Here is a 27,412-nt window from a genome sequence, read left to right as displayed (position 1 = left end):
AAGCTATTCTAGACAGCAAAGCTAGTTTTCTTAAAGTGACGTTCCTCTGTGAAACTGTGTTAGCCCTAACTTGAAAATACTTTTCCCTTGGCAGTCAGTGGTGTGATGGTCTATCTACGTGGTATCAAGAAGTATGCTGAACCTGTTGTAATTACCAAGATAGCTGACTCAGGTTAACTGAATTAACTCTTGATCTGGCTATTTTCTGGTATGTTTCTGTATCTACCCATTGATGATGGAGAGAGCCCAAGATGTTTAACCTAAGCTAAATGCCTAAAATCCGTTGAAATTAATTCAAGATATATAGAATAATATAGACGGAACGGATATAGCACGTTGCAGAGCAAACCAAACTGACTTTCTATCCTCAAATGCTTGTGCTAAATGTGTCAAAATGAATATTAAACAAACATTCATAGTCCAATATAAACTAAAATTCATCTTACTAATGCTGGCAACTTCCATCCATTTATGAGCTGCAGTTTGTCCTATTGTGTTTCAATAATAATTCCTGAGTGTTACATCATGCATTATCTTACCTGGTTAAGCATTTTAATAAATGACTTTACACAGTTACTTATCATCACAAACAGCTTTTATTTTGAATACTAAATAAAAATAAATAACAGCTTCCAAGTACCTGTATAACATTAAGCAAAAAGAACTGTACACTCTTTTAATTTAATGATGTCTTTAGGAGAACACAAAGAAATTTGCGAAAATGTACAGAAGTTGAATGCAATGCAACTGTTATCTCTTTGAACATTCTCCCTTTGCCTCTATCATAATTTCATTTTGTGATTTCAAAAAAATAATCAGTGGTTTATTTCCTTTACAGTGAATTGTATTGAAATGATTAATCTCTTAGGAAATGGTATGAATAATTCAAATTAATTAGTTTGAAAATTCTTTCCTAATCCAAGTCTTCATTTTACGATTTTCCAGAATAACCTCCTCCTTAAGCAGTAGTCTAATAATTCAAAGAGAATGCAAATCAGTCTTGTTTTCCAGCAGAACAACAATTTGCATTAATATCTCAAGTTGCTGACCAAAAAATGGAAAAAGTCGATGTTCATAAGACATTGGGGGTTTTTTTCTCTTGAAAATTTTCAGAAGTCTTTTTAACTAACGTAGCAGTGGGTCATAGATCCTGCAGCACTATCCATGCATGCCTCAGCAAAGAGAATGTTCTTGAATAAAAGAGGGCATGGCTGATGTCCCAGGGACCACCACTGGCTGTGATGTGAAACCAGAATGGTGACACCTTTCTCCCTCTCTTTCTTTTTTTTGGTGTTTTTTTAAGATTTTATTTGTTTGGTTTTGAACTTTATAATAAAATAAAGAAAAAGTTACAGGATACCCAAAAATCAAGTTAAAGACCATAAGGAAAATCAAAACATGTGAAGGGCCTAGCTTTTACGAATTGTGATTTTTCTTCATTGTAGGCTAACATGATTTCCCCAAAGTCATCTCCCTTCTCTCCAACACTTCCCAACTTTTGCTGTGTTTGCCACCTCAGATATTAATTCTTCCCCCTTTTCCTGTCCTTTAACTGTACAGTTAGAGCATGGTATTTTGTTTTACCCATTTAATCCTGTTCAGTATCTTAAAGCAAAAATGATAGATTAATGATGTACTTCATTTTCTAAACCAAACTCTTTCATTTTTAAATCCTTACCAAGCCATCGTAAAGTTAAAGGAGTTTTAAATTTTGCAAATAAAGTTATTTATACCATCATTAACTATTTATATACTATATTTATACCATCATTAACTATTCATTAACTATATAACTATTCTATTTATTAATTTATGTGCATGCTTTCTAGGAGCTGGCATGTCTAAATTCTGTTGTCTGTGAAGCTATGGGGTTTTTTTATTTTGTCTTTTTTTGCTAGCTGGCTAAAGAGAAACCTAATGTACCTTATCAAGAAAAATTAAAATTATAAAATGAAACAGTTTGACAGCTAGTACTTGAAGAAAAATAGTAAGTACTTGTCATGCTGAAACTGGAAGAGAAACATGTTCACACAAATAAATGGAAGGATTTTAAATATGTTATGCAATCCATTATTATTTTTCAAGTAGGTGAAATAATTTGCCAAGTTGTTATCTCTCTCTGAGTTTCATTAACTTAGAAGTTCTGTATATACTGGCAGCATGAGAAAGACATGGCTAATACAAGTTTAAAGCTCTGTGAAGATATTATGTGGGCAGTGTTCTCAAAGTTAGAGTACTAGAAAGCCCTTCTAATGAACGTAGATTGAAACCATAGCAATTATCTTAAGTGCTTCATTTGTTTCTTTAACACTACACTTGAAATAAATGGTATATTTCTAATAGTTGGAGGCCACAGTTTGTCCTCTTACTTCATAGATTTTGAACAGAATTTTTGGCAAGTCTCTGTGGTAGCATATAAACTCTTGGCTTAGCTTTCCTTATTAGTTTTGTCTTGTTTGATCTTTCTGCCTCCCACTCGCATCTGCAACAGCTCTGGAAGGCTCTTTTGCAGCAGAATTTTTCTGAAATTTGTTCTGCATCCAGTTTGGTTTAGCAACCTGTTGTCTGGAAAGAACATTTTTTAGAAAAGTTGTCTTTTTTCCGTAAGTACGAGTACAAAGACCTTGCATTATGTGACATTCGTAGATTTTGCTGGGCCCCTGAATAGGTGAGTAATCCTCATGCCTGCCCTCTTCCAAGCTCTTTTTCTGCAGTCTTTTGATCGTAGTGAAAGTACAAGAGCCAGCGTTGATGGCTAGTAGCCATCAGTAGCTACAAAATGAATCCTGCTCTAAGATATTAGCATGACTACTCCAGTGAAAGAGAATATTCAGCAGATTAGTAACTTGGTCTTCCTGGCTGACATTGCTCAAAGCCTCTATTAACAGCGATCTATGAAATTTCAGAAGTATGGCATAGCATAGCTCCCTATTTCCTCTATAAGGAAAGGCCTTGGAAATACTTCTCTACTAATCTGTGGATATATTTTCCTTAGAGGGTTGCAACACATTTAAAATATAACATTTAAAGTGTATACAAAATCTTCCTAATGTACTTGCAGATTTATTTCAAATTTGAAGTAATGAGGTATTTAAATAATACATTGCATCCTGAAGCTTTTGGAAAGATATGAATGGTTTTCTGTAAAGGAGACCTGAATCCTGAAGTGGATTACAAACAGAAGCTAGAAATCAGTTTTCTTGATCATTATGTCCTGTCTTCTACTCATAAGCTGTTGTTGTGGTTTAAGCCCAGCGGGCAACTAAGCACCACACAGCTGCTCGCTCACTCCTCCCCTGCCCCAGCGGGATCCGGGAGAGAACAGGAAAAGTAAAAGCGAGAAAGCTCGTGGGTTGAGATAAGAGCAGTTTAATAAGTGAAATGAAATAAAATAATAATGATAATAATAATAAAAATTGTAATGAAAAGGAAAATAACAACAACAACAAAGGCAAGTGATGCAAATGAAAACAATTGCTCCCCACCCTCCGAGCGATGCCCAGCCCAAGCAGCAGTCCCCCGGCCAGCTTTCCCCCGAGTTTATATGCTGAGCATGACATGGTAGGGAATATCCCTGTGGTCAGTCGGGGTCAGCTGTCCCGGCTGTGTCCCCTCCCAACTTCTTGTGCACCCCCAGCCTGCTCGCCGGTGGGGTGGTGTGAGAAGCAGAAAAGGCCTTGGTGCTGTGTGAGCACTGCTCAGCAGTAACTAAAACATCCCTGAGGATCAACACTGTTTTCAGCACAAATCCAAAACATGGCCCCATACTAGCTACTATGAAGAAAATTAACTCTATCCCAGCCAAAACCAGCACAGGTGTCATACATTATGACTTTAATTGTATGATTTATGATACCTTACATGAACTTGGTAAGCTCTCTATTAAAACCAGAGTTCACGTCTACTTGTATTTGAAGTGTTTCACAATTAATTATATCATTGCTTAGAAATTTTCTTTCAGTATCTGTCCTGCTTTATGTCCATTTGGTACTGAGCCAATGTTATCCTTTGACATCAGTAACTTTTCCTATTTGCTTGGGGTTACCGCAGGTGTATAAGACCATGTATATCAGCTTTCAGTCTTTATTTTGTTAAGCCAAAGCAAGCCAATCGCTCTACTAGATCCAGTTTGGCCAAGGTTTGTTTGGATGGGATTAAGCTCTCTGAAGTGACTTTAAATGCTTAAGCATCTTTTCTATTTTATTAAAACTCTTCTGTGTTAGAACAATAGTAATTTAGGAGAAAGCAAGGAAGTCAATGCTGCTGGGGTAAACAAACAGAATGAATATTTACTTCCCTGCTGTTGACTCAAGTGTTGTGGGAAGGGGTGTAAGAATGGGGTTTATAAATGTTGGATAGCACTGTCTCCCACCTAGAAACAGGTTTCTTTGAAGGAAGGGAATTTGGTAGTCAGGTAAGGAAGGAAAAATCATCAGCAGGCACTTGTCTACAATGCAGGTTTTACTTGACATCACATTTTAGTCCCCGTTAAAATTTAGCTCAATTTATGTTCAGTACTGGAAATTGTTCATTCTCTTATCATTAAAATGTGGAGTGGAAATTTGTCAAGCCCCTTGCACATTTGCAGCATAAACATTTTATTAAATACCCCAAACTAGTAATGTGTCACAGTTACAGACAACCATGTCTGTACTTTCCATCTGAAGTCTCTGAATAATCTCTATATGTCATCACAATTTTATTTACTGGGGGGGGATTTTGCAATTTATTTATTCTTCTAGTAACCTGTATTCTTTTAAAAAAAATCTGTGATGATTTGCATATGTCGTCAGCAGACATCATTCTTAATCCAAGTTGTTACTGATTCACTACAGTATTAACAATGCCTAAAAGGAGACTTGAACAGTTTGTACATGCAGTTAGAGAAAATAGTATTTTTAGACTAAGAACGTATTCAGCACATCTGAAATGAAGCTTAGAAATGGACCTGAGATTTGGAAGCTTGTATTTTTTCCCTCCAGACTGTATCAGTTGATCTAATAAAAAATGTACTGTATATCACAACAAACTTTGTCTGTGCTTTAAACTGCCATGACTACAGCAACAGTATTATTTTTGAAAAATGGGTGTAAAAGCAGATTATAATCCCATCCATTTTGGCTACTGCTTTCTGATATTTAAATGTACTGGCATACCTCTCTTCGACTCCGTCCACACGATGATTCTGTGTCTGTTTTCTCATACTTCCCACTAGTAATGGTAAAGGTTTTCAGGTTTTCTTTCTGAAAGTGTCTTCTGTAATGTTCATAGAGTTCCTTTGGCCTTAGGAAGCATTGGTTTTCCATACCCAAAACATCACTGAAAGATAGCTGCGAACCAGCCACTGGTTCTAGCAAGATGGCTCAAAACTTTTCTGAGTCTTTAAGAGGTCATATAACTCGACCAATTTCCTTCCTTCCAGCTTCTTTTCCTAGATACTCATCTCTTGGGTTAAGCTAGTGGAGTCATGCAGAAAATGTCCTGATAGTGAAGCCTGGAAATCACAATCATACTTTTACAACGGGAAGCTTAATATTCCTCACAGAATACTGTGTGCAGTATGAAGTGCAAGAAATAATCTGTGCATGCTTTAATTCTCTGAGTTGACCTTTGGAAAGTTTTGTGTAATTTGTTTTGACTTGTGGGCTCCTGGGGCAATCACCAGTAATACAATGATCTACTTCATATTATTGGGTGGAACACAGACAAAAGTGACTTTTTTTTGTTCGTAGATATTTTCTGATGAAATAGAAGTACAGCTAAAGAAAACATTTCCTATTAGAAGAGCTAAAGGAAGAAAACTCCTGTTAGAATCCAGTCCTATTAGATAATCAGGAGATTGATTAATGAAAGTGTGGAGACTGTGTGCTACACTAAATAGCAAACAACCAGTTCCTGAACTGGAAGCATGTGTCCTCTTCCTAGAATTCCTGTTCCTTTCTTGTGGTGCATCTCTTCAGTACCCTTCCTGTTCTCTTTTACTTGTATTTTTAAATTTGGATATGTATTTTGCTTAAAAAAATCTAGTTGCAATTTATAATTAGGCATTACTGAAAAGTGAATGTAGGCATGCATCCTAAAGAATTTATTACATCTGTCATCATAATAGCAGTAGGATATCTCCCATCTTATAGTCTCTCTACTAACTACCTGATGCCCCTTTTTTCAGGGCTAATGTGTCAATAGACAACTGGTGAATGTGTTGTTACATGCATTCCTTGTAAATAACATGAATGTAAATCCTGTGTGGTCTGTCCATTGTATTTTATATTGGTTGTTTGCATTTCTTGGGCCCTGAGATTGCTTTTAGTTTCATCAAGGACATAATATAGGCAACATTTCATGCCTCCTTTGCTTGAAGTTTCCTTTGCTTCTCTCCGTTTGGCTTTTCCTGCTGCAGAAATTGTAAAAGTAGGACAATGAACCTGTTTTCTTGTATTATTTTAAAGTGACTGCTAAGAACATTTTTATATGGCTGTACTCATGAAGCCTTCCTGCACCAATTAATATACTGTTGATGGCACTTTAAAAGGCATTTCTTTTATCAACAACTTAATCATGTAGATAGTCCACATAGTTTACAAAGAACACTTAAGGAGGAAAGACTGGCAGATGAAAAATTCCAGGTATGTGGTATTTAGTGTAATAAGGCAGATCTTGACTTGTCAGTTAATTACTATACAAATGAAACAAGCACTCAAAATGGAGAAATAGTGTGTCAGAAACTGATTTATGATATATGCAGGTATTTGGTTTACAGTTCAAAGATCTTGGCAGAATGAACTGAAGAAAAGTCCAGGTGTAAGGTAAGAACAGTTCTTGCTTATTAATGCTTCAAAAAGGCATTGAAAAAAATGTTTCACCTTTACTGTTAGAAATAAGTGGATATAGACTGAATCCCCATTTTATTTCAGAATCACTGTGTAAGAAAAGAAAATCACAGTACAGGAAAATAAGTAAATAGACATTTTTAAAAACCTTGGAAAGATGTTCCAACATTCTGTTATTCTAAAATCTGTTTTCCTAATTATCTGTGGAGAACTATTAATCACATTCAGAAACACAAAGCATGAGCAAATTATCACAGAACATACATTATTTGTACTTATTTGTGATAGTTGACCAGGGCAAGACACGGAGTCCTTTGTAAATGAGATACTGTGAGGAAATACAGCTTTTGGTGAAGGAAGTGTTAACTAGGTACTACGCTGTGGCAGCAGGCTAAGAATATGCATGCAGACAATTGCTGCATACCAACTGTGGCACGGTAACTGGCTGATGTGCCACAGCTTGTTCAGGTGTCAGTAATGGCACAGGGATAGCAGAGCTTATCTCCTGGAAGAGATGTGTACTAGGCGACTCCTTGGAATCCCTCCTACTCCTATAATTCTATCTACTGTACTGAAGGGAAGCTTGTTGATGAAATGCCATCTGAATATGGCAGAAATTCAAAGTATGACTGTTTGGTGCCCTAGTCTGTTTAAAGCCTAAGTTTCTGCATGTTTCATTTATTTCGATTTTCATGCAGTAGGACATCCTAGGTGTGCATCACTCAACCATGTTTCTAGAATTTGTTGGAATTATCATCCCTTTACTTTCCCTTCTCTTATTCATTGCATTTTATTTACTGCATAAGTTTTTGGCCACAGTGCCCATGGATACCAACGTGCCTGCCCTAGAGATGTGAACAATAATACAGATGATGAATATATAGATGGAGTCATGAAAAAGATGTTAAAATGGCTAACTCCATTTTATTTACTGTGGTTCACTTTCCACTGAAAGAATTAATGTCATATATTAGTTATACAAAACTTTAGGTAAAAATATGTAAAAAATAGCTGTATGAATTTACTCTCGTGTAAAACTAATGTGAATTACCACTGTTTAAAGTTTCCCTCATTATATTCATTCTCTTCATACTTATTAAATCTGCGGGGAGATTAAATTAAAGTTTAAAGTTTAAAGTTTCCCTCATTATATTCTGCAGGGAGATTAAATTACATATAGTTTCCATTCTTACAGTTGAAAGTCCACTAAATGCATGACAGTTTTAATGCCTTTTCCCCAGAAAGCCCTGCAGTACTCTTCAGGGAGTCTTGTATCAACAGACGGGTAAAACTGCAATGGAGCTGACTAAATCACAAATATGGCAGCTGCAGCAATGCAGTCTAATAGAAAATTTACCTTAGTTGTGAAGAAAATTCTTTTAAGAAAATCTGCTTTCTGCTATCAGATTTTGTTGACATCATACACCTTCTTTGTGTTTTTGCAAAAGGGCTGAACACCTTAAGACAATGCTTCCTAAAGTGAGATAGTCATATGTTGTATTGTTGATAGGCATTAACAGCACAGTAGAATGCTGACTTGTCAGGTTTACTCTGCATCTTTTCCACTAGAGACACAATTTGTGTTGTAGTAATATAAACCAGCCAAAATAACATAAGGAATTGAAGGTATTGAAGTAACTGCACTTATAAATGATGCTGTATTTGTCATTTTGGAAAAAAAATATAATGCATGTAGGCCATTGTTTTCTAGTTCATCCTAGTTTGTGTCTTTTCAGCAAACAGTCATCAATGCTTTTATTTTTCTTGAAGTATAAATAATAGAAGCAAACTCACCTGCTTATTAACTTGGTCTGTAGAGATTTTGAATGTTCCTAGCCTGATGAATGACCCACTTAATTAGTGTGTTTATATATACGCACATATTTGTTTCTTCTGTTCATTGTGGAACAAAGGATTTCTGTGAAAGAATCTCTTGAGCTATTTTTCGTATCTTAGCAGAGGCAGTACATTTGAATAATTCAGTGGCATCAGCAAAGGGTAACTGCAGTTCAGTTACTGCCACGTTAAATTTCAGTTTAGCAATGAAACTGTAAGGAAAATAAGCCACTTTGAAAAGTTTTAAGTTGAGCTGACTGGAATATTCTAAAGATGGTGGACAATTTTCTTGGGGATAAAAAGAATAAGAGCTTTCCTGATAAAGTTCAAAGTAGCACTGAAGCACTTTCTCTTAAAAAAAAGGAATACTTTTGTTGTTCATTGACAGTAAATGATTTTTAATGTGTAATATAACAGACATTATTTCATATATATGAAAATCTACACTTTGGCATTGGGATATTGCATCTGAAGTTGAAAAAACAAGCCACTCCAAAAATTACATCTATAGGCAATTTTTAGACACCTTGTTCCAGGCTATGTCCATGGTCAGTTTCACTGTACTATGTAATGCAGCATTTGTTAATTATGATTTAGCATGAAGTCAGTGAAGTATGTGCTTCTGTGTTTAGAAATGACTTTTGCATGTAAAGTAAGATAGGAGAGGAGAAGGGAAAATGGAAGAATTGAGTTGTTGTAAAAACAGAATGGTTAGTGATGAGGGAGGCTGATGAGTGATGTAGGTTTGAAGTAAAATAGTAGAATAATGCCTCAGATTGTAATCTGCCATGAGCTATCTGCATCTAGTGAAATAGGTGAGTTCCTTGCTGAATCCTTCAGCAAAAGGACTTAATTTCCAGAAGAAAGGCTCTGAAGCTCAGTAGAGGAATTTTTTATTTTTCTATGAGTTACTAGTTTTGAAGAGGGAAGAAAAAACCTGGTTGGTCTTTGTGATTCAGAGGAGTAACTTAAAATTTCACTGTGCTTGCAGTTTTTATTACAGAAGTGGGAATTCACAATCCTCAAGAAAAATTGAATTTGGCCAAGACATAAGCCTTTGAGGAACATTCCTCTCTATGTACTCAGTAGAAGCTTCGCTGTTTTTAACATCCAAAATATTTAAAGATTCCTGTTTCAGTCAGCTGACCAGATTTCTTCAGAACAATTATTTGTTGTGCTTTTATGCTAGATTAAAGGTGCTAGAATGGATTTTCACTATAAAGACATACCTAATTTATACTGGATTACAGTTGGGAATAGAAGAACAGAAAATAGGGACTATCAGCTTTGTTTAGTATATGTATGTGAATGTGTACATACACACACACACACATATATATATAAAGAGTGTGAATATGTGCATATATGTGCATATATAGAGAGAGGTGTTTGTATACATTTGTATAAGTGTATATATAGAGGTATATACAGACAGTGTTGCAGTACCAGAGTGCTATGCAGTTCTAAAGGTATGTGGTAACAAACTGTTACTGTTATTTTGTGCTGTCTTACTTCTAGGGCATTCTATATTGCCACCTGCAATGATGAAAAAGGGAGTCTTATTTTTAAATAGATTAAATTTAAAAAAAACCAAACCAATATTTTAGATCTTTTGCCTTCTGATACTTCAACTTAAATCTGATTGTATTTTAAAGGTGCTCCATGCAATCACAAGGTTTGGGAATGTATTCATAAAATTAGAGAGTCTCACTGAACTGGATGAACACATACTATTGTGTTTCTTGTAACAAAACATGGGAGTTGACAACAGTAATGACTCAAGATCACCAAGTAGTAATGTATTCCAAGTAACATTGAACAAAACCTTGCAAGTCTTAATATTGAAAGAAATACAGAAGATGACTCATACGCAATGTGTGGGAAGGAACAGATATTACAAGTGTGTGAAATCTGATTGTTTCTTATAATCAGTCTGAAGACACAAGAAAGTAACTATTACTCTCTGTTGACTTAAATCCCTTGACAGAAATAACTCCTGTCTTTCTCTGTTCTTCCCAGTTTTCTAATTCCTCTGAGTGGAAACAGACTGAGATGATACAACTTTTAAAATATGGAAGCATTTTTATAAATTAATGCAGCCGTTATTCAGGAAATAATTTGCTTGTTCAACAAGATAGTAGGTTTTTGATTGCAGTTTGCTACATTGTAGCTGTAGGCGAGCTATGCCAGCTTTCTTTAACTTAATTGTTGTTTTTCTTTTTGTTGTTGTTGTTGTTATACTTGATGCATTTAAAGAAGGTACAATTTCCCCACAATATATGCAACAATCAAATGCAGTTATCAGTATATTGTATTTTAAATCACTTTTTTCTTTTTTTAACAGAAGGAAGGAGAAAAAAATCACAAAGTCCGATTAGCAGTTGGAAATGGAGTGAGAAATGATGTATGGAGAGAATTTTTAGACAGATTTGGTGCTGTTAAGATCTGTGAGTTTTATGGTGCTACTGAAGGAAACATTTGTTTCATGAATCACACAGGCAAAGTTGGATCTGTTGGACGCACCAATTTCTTTTATAAGGTGACTATTTATTTACATTGTACTTTGTAAAAGGGAGTGCTGAAGGTAAATGCGTTTCTCAGTTTGACCACAGGACATGCGGCTGCAGTCATAAGTCCAAGGTAAATTTTCTGACTTGGTTACTGCAAGTTTAATTGACCTTCTGTAAAATCTTGGCTGCCATAGTATTGCAGATAGTGCTTAGCACGCAACCCAGTTACACTTTCAGCAGTAACACTTAGATTTTTCTTAAAGTTCACAAGAGTCAAAAAGGCCTTGCCTCTCTTCTGACAGTTTTGAGTGGGTTCCGAGTTTCAAATCTCTGCTATATTAAAAGATAAAAGAGGAAGTTGGATTTGTTTTAATATCTAAGAACTCACCGTCTGTGAAATAAACGTAGAAGTGTCCTGTTTTGACTTAGTGTTCTACGGATTATACTTAGAGCTGTTTTCAAAGAGTGTATATGTATTGCATATTACTATGTAAACATTTGGCATAAATGGGAATTAATAAAAATGAAAATAAACTAATATGTAGGCAGCTATAACTTCAAGACATATTTTATACGTAGACGCAATTAAACATAAGTAACTCAATTAAACTACTCTACATCTAGTATGTATCATATCAGAAATTTTAAAGATAACACAATACAAATATAATCACTGTTGAGTAATTGTGACAGACCAATTGCCAAGGGTATTAATTTAAAAATTCTATGCCCCTTTATGTGCCAAGACTGCTATCTTTATTTGGTTTGTTCTAGGTTACTAAACTAGAAGAAACATACCTTTTTTTCACTGCTTATTTGATAGTCTGTTTTGTGTTTCATCAGCTTTGACAATGGAAGTTACGTGTCTTGGGGAAGAGGAATATATTTTACTTATATCACACGTGGTGGCTTTTCCTTCATCCTTCTGAGTAAATGAAGAATTTATTTCAGCTTGAAATTCGCAGATAGATTTTTCCCTTTGGGACCTGTTAATACCATCTCTTAAATTGTTTGAGAAGTCAGTAAGTAACATGTGTCCCAAGCTTTAGCTAATAACATGAAAGAGGCTTTCTAGCAAGGAGACTAGATATTTAACATTATGTTGTTATTTACACCAATTTTTACTCTTCTTGAAAGAAATAGGACTACACATATTGCCTAGAATTTGCAAATTAACTCAGATACCTATCTGTACTGAGCATACCTATCTATATATACAACTCCTGCTGACTTAAGTGTCATTTGTTCTCCTGAGGAGAACTGAGAGTAAAATGTCATGACAAAACTTTTTTTCAGAGAATGACGTAAAAATATTGTTTGGAAGTACATCAGAGGTATCTTCTGATGACATGCAAATAGGTTTCTAGGCAGCATATGTTCCAGGGTCCACAACCTCAATACAGCATCACCACATTACGATCACTGCAGACTACTTTACAACTCGGAGCCAGAGAAATTCTTCACTTTTGGGATAGGAACCCAGACTGCAGGGAGGAACCTGGAAACAACTCAAAAACACCACAAGAACTAGTGTGTTTTTCAGAAACTGTTGAGAGCTCAGGAATTTAAGCAGGCCTACTCTGCTGACTCTCTGTTCTACATGACTGATGCTCTGTAGTATGCATGGTGGACATCTGGTGCTGATGGATGTCTCTAGAAGGGTATGGATCCACTACAGGAAATCAGGAATCTGGAATTTAAGGGGTAGGAGGTGAACCAGGAACCTTAGAGCTGATGTTAATTTTTCTTTCAGACTTTTCTAAGCCACATGCTTTAATTATTTTAAAACTTTTTTTTTAAATGTTATGAAATTTTACATTTGTTCCAAACCCAAGTAAACTTGTTTTCAGTATTTCAGAACTTTTGACAGAGTTTTGTCGTGTCATTAACCTTTTGGAAATACCATGTAAAGGCTACAGCGGATAAAGGATTAGACTTGAAATTACCTATTTATTGATTTAATTATCTGTATTTTTAATTAAGTAGTATGGGGGTTTTGCATGTGTTAATAGTGGCACTTCATATGTCAGTAACATATACTGTTTCTGTTTCCAAAAGGAAGATTAGTATTTTGGGGGTTTTTGCACATGAAACATGCTACTTTTTCCTCTTTAATGATTGGACTTACGATTTGAGTTAGTCACTGCAGATTAGAAGCAAAAATAGCTCACGCAAACTCCAATTAAAAGATAAATGCTGTTGCAACTGAATACTCGATCTCACTAGGCATCTTTTCTATAATTTATATACTATTCCAAGTTGGAACTGTTATAGTCTGTGGAAACATCAGTATAGTCTGCTAAGATAGTTATGGATTGTCCCCTTGCTTACTCAGTATGAATATGGAAAGACCATAAGGTATTCCATGAACCGGAAAAAGCCATTCATTCCATTTGGTTTGGCTTGAAATCAATTTTATTCTCTCTTTTTCAGTACTCCCTTTTCCCTAGAAATAATCTACAGTAAGTCTTCAGTTATTTCTGTAGTTTCTGGCATAAGGAAAGTAGCAGAAGCACATTATTTGTGAGCAGGCTCAATATTTAGCTACTACCATTCTCCAGGGGGCCTGAGGTGTACTGACTCCCAGCCCTTCCCCCAGCATATACACATTTGGCATTCTCTGACTGTAGAGTTTGAGGGAAGAATGAAGGTTGTCACTGAAAACCAGATTCAGTGCAGACAAACCACCTCGCCTTGGTTACATGAGCATGGTATGTCTAGCCAGGTCAGTGGATGGATTATATGACCCATTTTATGTGGAAATAGAACTGCCCCAAATCTCTTCCAAATCAAGGAGGTTTCAGAAACGACTCAAAAGCTCCATGAGGAGCTTTGTTTTGATCTCTCTGAAAGAATTTGTGTCAGTGGAACAACGTGGCATATTAATAGTATTACAATAATTACATGTCTCAAATTAACAGTTCTGCAATCTGTTAACTACTGGGGCTCTGCTTCTGTCATCGGTGCAGTTCCTCTGGCTGGCAGTTCCTTCAGTCTGCTTCATGATGCTTGTTTGCAGGAGCAGCTAGCCCCCTTGTATGCTGAAGCAGAGTAGTGTTGACATGAACAAAGGCTTAGATATAGTGCAGTTTCAGAAAAGTCTAGAAAAGGTTAAGAGAGAGAAAGAATGTTGAAAATATCATGTGGTGTACGTTTTAGTGATTTTTTTTTTTTAAGTACATATTTAAACAGATACTTAAGTTTGGGGACTCTTTATACATGTTTTTTATTACTCCGCAATCTGTGAGTATTGTGACACAAACTATGTATTTTAATGCCATAGATAAGTTCATTTTTACTTATTTCAGGCATTTGTTATAGGGTTTTTTAAATACATTTTACAGGTTATAGATTATTAAACAAGGCATTTTGAAGTGTAGCTGTTATGTTTGTTTTGCTTCAGTCTGAATGACTGATTAGCTGGACGTCTAGCAATATGTAAAGGAGAGCTGCTTTATTTCTGATTTGCTGACCCATGAATCATCTGAAGTTGGAGACAGTCTCCTGCTGGAAAGCAGAGAATAGCACAGACAAGGCCCAGCCATCCAATTCCTATTTTTTTTTTTTGTTTCTTCAAAGAAATGCTACATCAACTTTTGAAACATTATTCTCTTCACACATGGGATGATATGAGCAGATAACTTTAGACATACTCTCTAGGGATTTCCTAAACACCTATTTCTTAAGCTGGGAATAGAAAGAAAGAGAACTGAGAAAGGGGAAAAGAGGCTTGTGTGTTCATATGTGTGGTACAGTAAAGGAGAAGCAAGAAACTTACTCTCTTTCTACTGGCATAATTGCACAGTCAGAATGAAGTAAATGCAGTATAAAAACCCATATATAGATATTGGGAATAATAGCAGGTGGGTTCAAAGTAGCGGGGGAAAATGAAAATAAATAGGAAGGCATTTCTGTCGTAGGCAAGGTTTCTAAAGGTGAAATGCAGACAAAAGTTACAGCTTTAACAGACAAATTGAGCTCTCAGAATGAGCAAAGTAACTTTTCTGACAGTAACTGCCAAGGGTTGGGGGCAAACACTTGTGTAAATATTAAGGTTCTACATAACACATCTATTTTCATAAATAATTTGTAAGACACAAATTGATAGGAAGAAATAGATGAATGCTATAGCAGTTGCCAGACATCCCAGAAGCCACTGTGTGTGAGATCGCAGAATCACAGAATCACTAAGATTGGAAAAGACCTGTAAGATCATCAAGTCCAACCATCAACCCAACACCCCCATGCCCACCAAACCATGTCCCGCAATGCCATGTCCACACATTCCTTGAACACCTCCAGTGATGGTGACTCCACCACTTCCCTGGGCAGTTTATTCCAGTGTCTCACCACTCTCTCAGTAAAGAAATTTTTCCTAATATGGAGTCTAAACCTCCCCTGGTGCAACTTGAGGCCATTTCCTCTTGTCCTGTCACTAGTCACTTGGGAGAAGAGACCAACAGCCACCTCTCTGCAACCCCCTTTGAGGTAATTGTAGAGAGCAATAAGGTCTCCCCTCAGCCTCCTCTTCTCCAGACTGAACAGCCCCAGTTCCCGCAGCTGCTACTCAAAGCAGTGCTCTTGTTTGCACTTGTTTATTTTCACACTATACTCTTTATATAAGAGGGATTTATTCATGTGCTTGAAAGCATCACTGTGGTATATGAATTAATGCTTCAATAAGTATGTTCATACAGAGTCAATGCATGGAAAAGTAGAAGCCTCTGAATAGCTTTTTAGATGGTAAGACTTAAAATGTTTTACGAAGAAGATAGTGTATAGATTAACATAGTAATACAATAAATTACTGTTTAATATTTATATCTGGCATACATATCTACGTAGTTAATATTAATGATTAATTTTATTATATATTAATACATTATGTGTGTGTTTATATAAATGTGACATCGGAAAAATCTGTAAGACTCTCAGTCATATCTATCAAATATATATATAAATCTCTTTCTTACACTGAAATTAGTTCTGAGTGATGGCAGAGAACATGCAATGGGAGAGTGGGACTAATGAGATCCAAGAAAGCTTGTAAGAAGGGCTAAAAATAGCTCATGGCAAGTACACCTGAAAAAGCAGCATGTAAAAAAATATTCCAAACTTTATTTATAAATGTATTTTTTCATTATTTTAAGAATAAGTATTCCAACTCTTACAGGAATCTAAAACTCCCTTACTCAAAACTGTATGGATCAAAATGAGCTTTGAGCTGAGAAACATTTAAATCTTACCACAAATCATAAATCATTTCAACATATAAAATACTTTGTCTTTCACACAGCAATGCAGAATTAGTATTGTTTCATACACTTCTTTCATACACTTCTTTCATACACTCATAGAACTTACGTGTCAGAAGAGATACTTCTTAGTTTAAAAGTAAACAAAGTTAGGTTTAAGCGAATCTTAAGACCCTGGAAAACTGGATTAATAGGAAGAACATTGGCATGTGTTAATCCAAGCAATGGAAGCTCTTAAATTCATTGGCCAATGAAAATTAGTGCTGTTTCTGCTCTTTTGACTAGTTTTGAGGTAAAATAATCTAAGGTACTTCGAGTGTATTCCAAGGTATTTTATTATAGTATGTGGTGATTCAGTTAATATCAAGCATAGCTTTAAAAGGTTTTCTTTCTTGGTTTTGTTTTCTTTGGCTAACAAAACTATGCAGAGGACCTATACATCTGCTTTTTACAGCATAAATAAGGCATTACAAGTGTATTTTTTAAACATTTATAAGATATGATGATACTATGCTCCAGAATTTTTTTCTTACATTTCACTTTTTTAAGATGCTTGGAACTAAATCTAGTAAATGTAATGCTTTGTTTTATAAACAGATATCCTCCTAAAGAATTCAACAATATCTCATCTCTAAAACAAATAATTAACAAAAAGCAATAGCTTGTGATCTTTGTTCTCTGATGAAGGTTCTGTGAGCATTCACTGTAAGTTGAAACTTCAGGAATTTCAAAACTATTTTCAAAACAATATTTAAACTCATATATTTCCAGTCAATCAAAAAAAAAAAGGGGGGTGGGGTGGGATGCTGTTATTAAGTAACATCCAGGCAGCATAGTAACAGACAATAATGTTGCAGTTTAACTCATTCTAAGTTTCATCTAGATAAATTATGCTTTTTGTTTGGTACATTTATGTGGTGCTTTAGGGAGTAAAATGTAGATTAAAATGATGAATACTGCATGCAGCACTCTTTGTTCTGAGTATGGTAATAATATGGTAATGTTTCAATAGCTCAGGCCTTCTTTTCCAATAAATTTTAAATAATGAGGTAAAACAAATGTAAGCCTGTACCCAGACTAAATGCTTTGCTCTGGAGCTTTCATTTTCTAGTATTTAATACAAAAAGAAAGCTGTTTGCACAGAATGTGTATTGGCATAGTTTCATGACGCATGTCTTATGCAATATGTGGTGTTTTCTCCTTTTAATTACGTATTTGCATGACTATTATTTCAAAAAGGTGACTGGAATAGACATAGTTAATACTCTAAATTTGCAGGCACTAAAAGATGTATGCAGCAACATAAATAGTAAAAGTCTCAACAGTTTTTAGATTATCTCAGATACTAAATTAAAGTTTCTGATTATTTATAACTACTTAAAATAATGCATCATACGGACTAATACGTTGACAGGATACAGCTATTGAGCTCTGGAGGCATGAACAGATAAAAATCAAACTGAACCGGGCACACTGCAGTTCTAATCAAACACAAAAATATCAGAATAACATTTCATTTTATACCATTTCAGTCTTATTATTTATATTATTCATTGCATTTGGTCTGTCATATGAAACCTATTAAAGTACTAAATATCAGGGTAAAAAAAGAAAGTGAGAAAGAACAGCAATTAAATGGAGAGAGCCAAAAGAAAAGACTCTAAGAAAAAATTACTTGTGTTTATTATGAATACCTCCCATTCTGTTCAAGAATAATACAACTATTTTCTAATTAAGGTGAACGTTTTGGCTCTCAAATTCTTGACTTTGGTAAATGCTATAGTCTCTAGTTATTAAAAAAAATACACCTCACTTTATTCAAAAAGTCTCCAATTCTTGGATCATGACTTGATTTTGCACGCTACGACCTTGTTCCTTTGATCAACTGTTAAAAATATCTTTTTGTTTCAGACTTGGGGTAGAAGGAAAACACAGTGGTGACCATTGAAAAGACTCAGTGAAACAAGTTTGTCCCTATGAGGCTGAAATTGTGTGCCTGATGTTTGATTCAAGTGTCTATTTATTCAGAATTCCTTGAAAACAAAATGATGTGATACAGCTACTGCAACATTTCAAATTAGGATAAAATAATTATGCAACTCTTCATCCAAATTAGTTGCAGAAAAGCAAAGGGGTTTATGTTTTAGCATCCTACCCTTTACTTCAGTCACTTTCACAACACCAATCTTATATTATATTGCATTTCTTTATTGTGAAGAGCGCAAGTGTATTTTCATATATTTTTTAAATTCTTTTCCCTGCTTGCCAAGATTTCTTCGTGAGAAGATAATTGTATATCCTTGGTTTGAGTAGCTGTTAAATATATTGCCAATATACTTTATGAAAGGGAAATTGGAATCCCAACGTGGGCAAACTGAAGCCTTAGGGTAATAACTGCAAACACAGTGGTCCATATAGTATCAGGCATATGATTTCTGTCAATGTCTCTCAAAGGTCTAATTTGGATTTATATCACAGTAGAAAAATGAAGCAAAATAAGTCAGACGCTGTATATTGGAGAAAAGAAGTATTGCAATTTCTAGTGTTGATAAGAATATCTTGCCCTTTCCTTCAGCTTACTCAGAGCCACATTCTTGGTGATCCTTATACAAGAGGAAGGTTAGTTGTAGAACATAACTAGGAGGTCAGTTAGGTCAGCAGTGGCAGGACTCAAGGGTTCACAGTATTCAGAAAAATGCAGAACTAACCCTGACATAACTGTGGAACATGCACAGCTCCATAACCATGTCAAACGACATGGGAGTACATATGCTTCTGCTGGTGCTCATGATAAGGCTTTCCACCTTACACCAGCCTGAGAAAGCTTGAGGGAAGAACAGAGGCTAGTTAAGCAAGAGTAAAGCCCAACAGGAATCAGGTTTCCCTTTGTAAGGGAAGTTGTTTTAGGTGCCAGAAGACCCCAAGGACACTTTTCATATCAGCCACCACCATTAGATGTTGGTTAAATTCCAGATATGCTTCTATTATCCTGACTCATGTAGGCCTTTGCACTGATACATGGACCCCATTAACTTATTTGTAAGAAAATTAACAAAATTATGGTTCTGTGTCTTCACCAAGTATTTTTAGAAGTTATAGGATTATAAAAATGTTTTGATGTTGCTTACCTCCAGGAAATGGTGTAAGTTTACATACCTTTTCAGTTTTAAATAAAACTACGTTCTACTTTTAGATGAGCAAGACTGGAGTAAAGGTTTTCTTGCTTATATTTGCTGCCACCAGATGTCACTGTGTAGATGAATAACTGATGACCCTTTTTCCCTTTTTCAGCTTTTTTTCCCATTTGATTTAATCAAGTATGATTTCCAAAAAGACGAACCAATTAGAAATAAGCATGGTTGGTGTGAAAAAGTTAAGAAGGGTAAGTATGTATTTTAATAGGATATAACGGCCTTTTGATTGTAATATAAATACTCCAAAGAATTTTTTTAAGGAGCCTTGCTATTGTGTTACTGTACTATACCAACATCAACTATTACTCTTTGCTGTCACAAAAGCAATATGATTTTTGATCTAAGACAGAACATTATTAAACATACCAGTACTGACACCAGAAGAACTTAGGAGATCCTTGGATATATTCACAGAAGAGCAATATTCAAAAGTGATGATGTGATATTATCTCTGAATATGTAGATAATGACATCTGTGTTTTTTAAAGGAGGTTAACCCAGTGAGATGGTTGCCTAAGAGATCTACAAGAAAGACTGGTGCTCTAGAGCAAATGCTTTTTGGTGAGAGATTAAGTGTTCCTGACTAAGTGAGTTGATTAAGCTTATAATTTTTTTTTTTTAAAGAGGCTGTTTGATTAAAGCTATCTTCAAAATACTTATCAAATATCTGGTATCTCTTGATTATACCTATTTTCAAAGTGTTTAGCAGATACTAAAGCATCTCTGTTGTACTGTAGAAAGGTAACAGCTGTAATGAATGCCTGGAAGCTGAAGCAAGAAAAACTCTTCTTAAAGGTCAGGCAGACAGCTTTAACAGGGAGCTGAAGCAGATTTTTCAAAGTAGTTAGGAGATTCTGTAATAGGTCTTAATCAAAGATGGGCACTTCCAGGAAAATATGGTCCCCAAAACGTTAAATTTTATAGGAAATTATCCATAGGGATGTCAGACTGACCTGTGAAGGGAACACATGCTCTAATTAGATACCTGTGGTCTAATTTTTTTCCAGTTATACCGGTCAGTCTAATAAAAAGTATTATCTCTATCTATAGTCTTTGTCTTACCCATGCCCTATATCTTCAGAGCATCATGGCTGCAGTGACACTACCAGTGAACTAAATGCTTTCACCTTAAACACTACCAATTTATGGAAGAAAGGCACAGTTCTTTTATGAGGAGGCAGTCTTAAATTAAAAATTGTGCATACCTTTGGACACGTCTTTATTTTTACATATTTTCATATTTATAATTCTTGTCTCTGATACAAAGTAATGTAACTCTTAAGCTTTATTATCCTCAATGTGCTTCCAAAAAGGTTAGGAGTTCAAACAACTATTCCACTTTCAGCAAACTAACACCCTGATACTCTACATGCATAGCAGGATGATCCTATTCCCATCTCTCCCTATTTATTGAGAAAAAAATTATATTGAAACTTTTATATTTTACTCCAAAAAGAAAGCAATGACACTGTATTCTATTAATGAAAATTCTTAAGAAATGTTCTCAGAACTTCTCAAAGCAGACTAAGTAAGGATTTAATTCTTAGGTTGAACACCTGCTTTTTATTAACACTAGTTTTTCAATAGGAAGCTGATGGAGTTGAAACTCATCACTGGAAATTCAGTAAGGTGTGGGGAGTGGGACATAATATTCACTTGAAGCGTGCACTTTGAGAGGATAGTAAACCTACTAGTGAATTCACAATTGATAGATGACGGTTCTGGGAGAAAACTGTTTGACGAGTCATCAGGAAGAAATACAAAAGACTGGGAATTTGAGTGGACAATATTGTACTGTGTCTTTACGGTCATTTTGCACGTAGAGGTGACCACAGGAATTGTAGCGCATTAGAAACAGGTAAGTTTTTCTTATTGGGTCTTATGTACTCAACCCTAACAAACTTGGTTCCTGGTCTTGTAAAATCACATGTACCAAATCAGTATTAATGTATAGTACAGGAAATGTGCAATGATACCTTAGGTTTACATTCTTTCAACTTCTCTGTATAGGTGAGGCTGGTCTTCTCATTTCCAAAGTCAATGCAAAGAACCCCTTCTTTGGTTATGCTGGCAATAAGACACACACAGAAAAGAAATTACTATGTGAGGTATTTAAGAAGGGAGATCTTTATTTTAATACTGGAGATCTAATGGTTCAAGACCATGAAAATTTTCTTTATTTTTGGGACCGGATTGGAGATACCTTCAGGTATAATCATTGTTCCTTTTCACATTTCTTTGTTAAAAAACATGGACATGCAGAATACAATAATACTGTTCTATTTGTTTTCAACCGGAAGTGTTCAGTTTATTACTATTGTGATGTAGCTTATAAGGATCTTGAAGTGGATGGTAGGGGCTTAACTTTGTAAAAAGTGTTCCCATGGAGCTGGATAGGTCATTTCCAGGATGTTTTGTAGGAATTACAGCTGTTTGAACACTCCTTCCAATAAGCATAGTAACTAGTGATGGTTTTGCTGCGAGCAAGGAAGTTGGATAGTGAAGTGGAGAAAAATGTATCCAGTAGTAAAGACTGGTCACATTTGATACATTTAGATGCATGTTGAAATTTTGAAAGCCATTATATCAGATTGTGATAAGCTTTGATTGTACTTTATAGTGACAGTTAATATCCAGTACCATTTGAATTGCAAGCGTTGTCTTCTGGTGATCAGATCAATATACCAACGTGACAAGTGGGAACAAATTTGAGGTGTTGTTAGTTTGAAATGAATGGAGTTCCTACTAAAGTTAATGTTTTTTAAAGAGAAGGTGTCCATATGTTTCCATGGGATTAAATTATTTTTTCACATGTTTTAGATGGAAAGGGGAGAATGTTGCAACTACAGAAGTTTCCGATGTCATTGTAATGTTGGACTTCATACAAGAAGCAAATGTGTATGGTGTATCTGTGCCAGGTAAAAGAAGCTTTAACTGTATCTTTTTGTTCCCCTAGGTTAGTTGTTAACCCTCATAACTCTTTTATTTAATGTTTTAAACCTATGAATCACTTCCGATTGACCCATCTGTTTAATAGTTAGCTAAAATGTAGATGTAAATAATGAAAATACCAGCAGATTGTGAATGAGCCAGTGAATCATGCATTTTTATGTGTATGCAGTGATGTGTATTTTTGAAAAGTTATCTTTCATTAATTTGTGATAGCTACATAATCTAAATTAAAGTTTAAAGATTTATTAAATTCACATCCATGGAAAATCCACACATCCGTGTGTCAAAATAAAATGTCAACAAGGTAAGAATTAAAGTAACTCTAAAGGAAAGTGTATGAAGACATTCTTCTGTCTTATTTCACTTTTCACTTAGCCTCATAAAACATCTGTAAACAGATATATTACAAAACCAAGGAGAAGGTGAAAAAGAAAACGAAGAGGAAAAATAAATTAATTATTAAGAAAGAAAATACATTAATTTCTTTTTAATTTTCATTAGATCATCTGGGTTTGATTCCCATTCATGCTAAATCTTTTTCTAAAATGTGTACTAGGTGTGGCTGGGATAGAGATAAGTTTCTTTATAGGAGTCCGTATGGTGCTGTGCTTTGCATTGGTGACTAAAACAGTGTTTGTAACTTACCAACGCTTGGCTATCACTGAACAAACAGTGAATGAAGTCCTGGTTTTGCTTTGCTTGCGCATGCAGCTTTTGCTTTTCCTGTTAAACTGCCATTATCTTGATACATGAGTCTTCTTGCTTTCCATCTATTCCCTTTCCATCCCATGGTAGAAGGGAGTGAGTGAGAAGCTGGCTGGATGTTTGGTTCTTGGCCACAGTGAACCCACCACAAAATGATAAAGAGCTTAAAATGTGAAAAAGGTGTCACTTACCTCTGGTTTGAAGCCACACAACAAGAAAGATCATAATAAAGAAGACTGAAAATCAGGCTCAAAAATATAAGAGCTTCTCATTTCCTATACAACATTTACCTGCAGATTCCTACCCAGTTTATGTGACTGTCTTGATAATTGCGCTTAAACATAAACAAATCAAGTTCTTTACAAATTTTGTAGCATTAGAAAAAAAAGTAAAGGTGAAAAAAGATAAGGTTGGCAGAATGTCTCTGCTGTTATTACTAGCTGATGGTTAAAGTGTGCAGTTATTTTTGACTGCCGAAGGTCACTGCTTTTATATTTTACCCATTTTGGTCTTTCCCATAGACCCGCAGTGCTCTCTTTTTCCAGACAAACCAGTAAAAATTTTTAATCTCTCTCTCTGTTAATAACATTCAGATCCACAGTTTTGGAAGAAGATACTGGCAAGAGAGAAAGGCTAAAACTGAAGAGAAGTCATAATTGGCTAATCTGGGGAAGACGCTCAGCACTCTTGTTTTTGAGAGAGGAATGTTGTTTATGTTTATACACATTTATTGATTAGTATTGAGCATGGGACTCCATTTGCTCTTACCTGCCAAACTCATTTACAGCATTATTGCTTAACTGATCACTTGAGTGATCTCCAAATATAGGTAATGTCCTATAAAATATGAATGTAATCTTCCAGCTTTACTGAAACTCACAAGATGATACATGACTGACAGTGTATTAATGCACTACAGTTCTTTTTTGTAGGGTTCATCTCTAAAATGTCAACTTCATTCATGTTTCAAAACTCTCATTTCAAATCCTTTCCCCCAGATCATGAAGGGAAAGCAGGAATGGCCTCTCTTATTTTAAAGCAGGATACATCATTAAACTTGGAGCAAATGTATAAGCAAGTAGTGACCAATCTACCGAGTTATGCTTGTCCTCTTTTTTTAAGAGTCCAGGTAAGCTGCATTATTGCACAGTGCATACAAATATCTACATCATTAGCACAGAGGGATGGCTAAATGAATAACAGAAAGTGCTTGTTCATATGTCACTTGGTCACTTTTAGAACTGGTCCTGTTTGTTGTCTTCATTAATGGAGTCCTGGGAAAGGAATTATACAGTCAACAAAATTTGCAGATTATGTTAAAACAGGAGGAATTGTACAAATGAGTAAGGATAGAGATCATACAAAAGGATTTAGGGAGATTAGAAGCATGAACATGGGAAAATAAAAAGATTCAGATTAGTAAAATGTGAACAATTGCATCTGGGGAAAATAATCTAAAGTCCATTTTATTCAGTGGAAATGAGAGAAGAGATGAGTAGAACTAAAGCAGGAGACACTGTGCACAATAAATGAAATGTTATTTGCTGTGTAATATAATGACAAAAGTTAAAGCATTTGAAAAGGTACTAGGTAAATTGAAAAGATGAATTAAAAATGTACAGTATTATTCTTGTCACCACCATAATCACCAAAGTCTTCCCTATTTGTGTACTAGTACTTTGCTGTAGTAACTGTCCAGTTTGGAAAAAATAGTCCCTTCCCCAAAGAGTTAAAAATGTAAACGTAATGCAATGGACTACATATCGCTAGAAAAACATGGGAGAGTATAAAAAACATACAATACTGATCATCACAGTAAGTGAAGTCTGATAAGCATCTTTATTTCTGGTAAGTGTTTTGAAAACATCTTGACAAAGGCAAACAGAAAAATGTTTTTGAAGATGTTTATGAAGTAAGGCTTCTAAGTCTGAGGAGATGATGAAAAAAATAATCCTTGTTTGAAAAGAGAAGATAAGTTAGGGAAGTTGGTTCCCTGGGCCAATCAGAGATTGAATACTGATTCAGAATAAAGGGGGAAAAAGGAAAAGGCTATGAAGGACCTTGAAATTGAAATATATGTATATGTATATATATCTGTCTCGTAAGTGCAGGAAGATACCTTTTGCAGCAGCATTCTGATACAAGCAAGCAAGATTACACTTGAGAATGGTGCAGTAGTCAGTTTACGAAATGATGTGAACCTAGTCTAGATTTATTGCGATACAGATGTACAAAAAAGCCTTTATGCTGAGCAGAAGGAATCTGAACCTTGGATGTAGCCTGGATATCAAGTATCTGGAACTTTGATTAGAATTTAAATGCCTGCATTACAGATGAATTGCTGTGGGTACTGCTGTTATTAACCAAGAAAGAAGGTAGTGAGTGGAACTTCAAAGGAGAAAATTAAAAACCTGTTGAGCTTGATCTGACATGTAATCATACTTTCGAAGATGTCAGAATGTTTCTTAGACCAACCAAAGCAGGTAGATACAATCTGGAGGTAGATCTGGAGTAAATACAATAGCTCTCTGAGTTGTTGGACATAATACTTAATTTTTCATTGTCGGAGATTTTTTGTATGTATATAAAAATGTAAAGACAGAAGAGAAGATAATGAAGAGAGGTCATAAAGTGGGGCTGAGAAAAGGTAGGGAGGATAGAGAAAAGAGTCTCACTAGAGATGGCTCCCACTACTTTTTCCAAGGGACACGGTGGCACTGAAAAGAAGCTTGAAAACATAAAATGTATGGTAAAGATCCGCCTTTATCTGGACCTGGCTGAGTATGAGTATGGGAGATCTACTATGTGATTCTTTGAACCCTTTATTTAAGGAGACGATAATTATAGATATAGAGAATTTCCTGAGTTTTATTAAAGAAGTTCTTGATAATGACAGCTTTTACTCTCAGATTCTTTATGATGTGTAGTTTTGTAATGCGCACAAATGAAGAAGCTAGATTGTCTCGGGCAGGCTGGGGCTATACCAAATGAAACGCTGTAATGAGACACTGCATAGTGATGCAGAAAGCAATGTGCTGTAACTGTTTTTCCACCATGTCCCCGGGTGTTGGTCCATAGAAGCACAAAAGTTGTAGTTTTCCAGCGTAATAAGAATAAACAGTATTAACCTTATACCAAGTAAGATTTTCAAAAACCGACGTGAATGTGAGCAAAACGAAAGAAGCTCTTCTATTGAATAATACGTACTTCTCTCTTCTATAGGAAAAAATGGAAATGACTGGAACATTCAAACAACAAAAATTTCGACTGGTGGATGAAGGTTTTAATCCATCTACAATTACTGATCCCCTTTATTTTTTAGATAATTCTAAGAAAGCATATGTCTTGTTAACCAAAGAAGTACATGAGATGATCTTATCGGGGAAAATGAAACTTTAATTAACCTAATATTAGGCTATAAAGGGACAGTCTATAAAGCTACTGTATGAGAAAACAGTAACATTAATTACCAGTATTAATACATAGTTATCCAGAATAATATTTTATATACTTGATATTTACATTCAGGTATGTCTTGTATCTTTCCTTACTTGATCATTATTGTTCACTAATCATTTTTTACCTCTTGAGACCAATTTCTAAGTAAATGACCTGTAAAACATGACTGAAATCTATTTTATCTTAATTTTGGAATATAAATGCTGAGTCTGATAGTTTTTCTTAGTACTAAATGAACATGAATGATATGTGGTATGAAACATTAAAAAAAGATTCAGCATATAAAGATATTGTGACACAAGTTGTTGTTCCTAGAGGGAGAAAATATGCCAGTAGCATCTTGTTTTTAATGTAGTTTACTTTTCATATATATTTCTGATTATATATTTTAAGAAATAAAGACTTGACAGTGGTTGGAAGAAAAAACAGCTCTTCTGCAGAGGGCTTTTCTGATGGAACGTAAGATGAAAGAAAGTGAAGCAGAGGAAAGCCCTCCAAACAAACCAAAAACTAAGAGGTTTATACTAACATCACTGTTGAGATTTTTTTGTCATATTTCATGCTCTTTCATTTGTTAGACTGGCTGTTTGGAGTCTCAAATTCTGAAGACAGAGCAAACTTTTGTGAAATGTTTATCAGCAGATCAACAATAGGCAGAGAAAATCTGCACA

The 27,412-nt window shown here is 35.2% G+C and overlaps 1 protein-coding gene across 1 annotated transcript in view; it reads left to right on the top strand.

The window, feature by feature from the left end:
* Positions 1-26,681, top strand: part of LOC104251142 (long-chain fatty acid transport protein 6) — a 40,396-nt gene extending 13,715 nt beyond the window's left edge. Inside the window, exons 5-10 of the mRNA XM_059833895.1 lie at positions 11,011-11,205; positions 19,723-19,813; positions 21,636-21,834; positions 22,446-22,543; positions 24,281-24,411; positions 26,505-26,681. Of these exons, the coding sequence (XP_059689878.1) occupies positions 11,011-11,205; positions 19,723-19,813; positions 21,636-21,834; positions 22,446-22,543; positions 24,281-24,411; positions 26,505-26,681 (891 nt within the window). The remainder of the gene's footprint in view (positions 1-11,010; positions 11,206-19,722; positions 19,814-21,635; positions 21,835-22,445; positions 22,544-24,280; positions 24,412-26,504) is intronic.
* Positions 26,682-27,412: the final 731 nt, after the last annotated feature.

The sequence above is a fragment of the Gavia stellata genome, chromosome Z (assembly GCF_030936135.1).
Source record: "Gavia stellata isolate bGavSte3 chromosome Z, bGavSte3.hap2, whole genome shotgun sequence".
NCBI classification, from domain to species: domain Eukaryota; kingdom Metazoa; phylum Chordata; class Aves; order Gaviiformes; family Gaviidae; genus Gavia; species Gavia stellata.
Note: the sequence above shows the minus strand (reverse complement) of the source record. Positions and strands in the feature narration are given on the sequence as shown.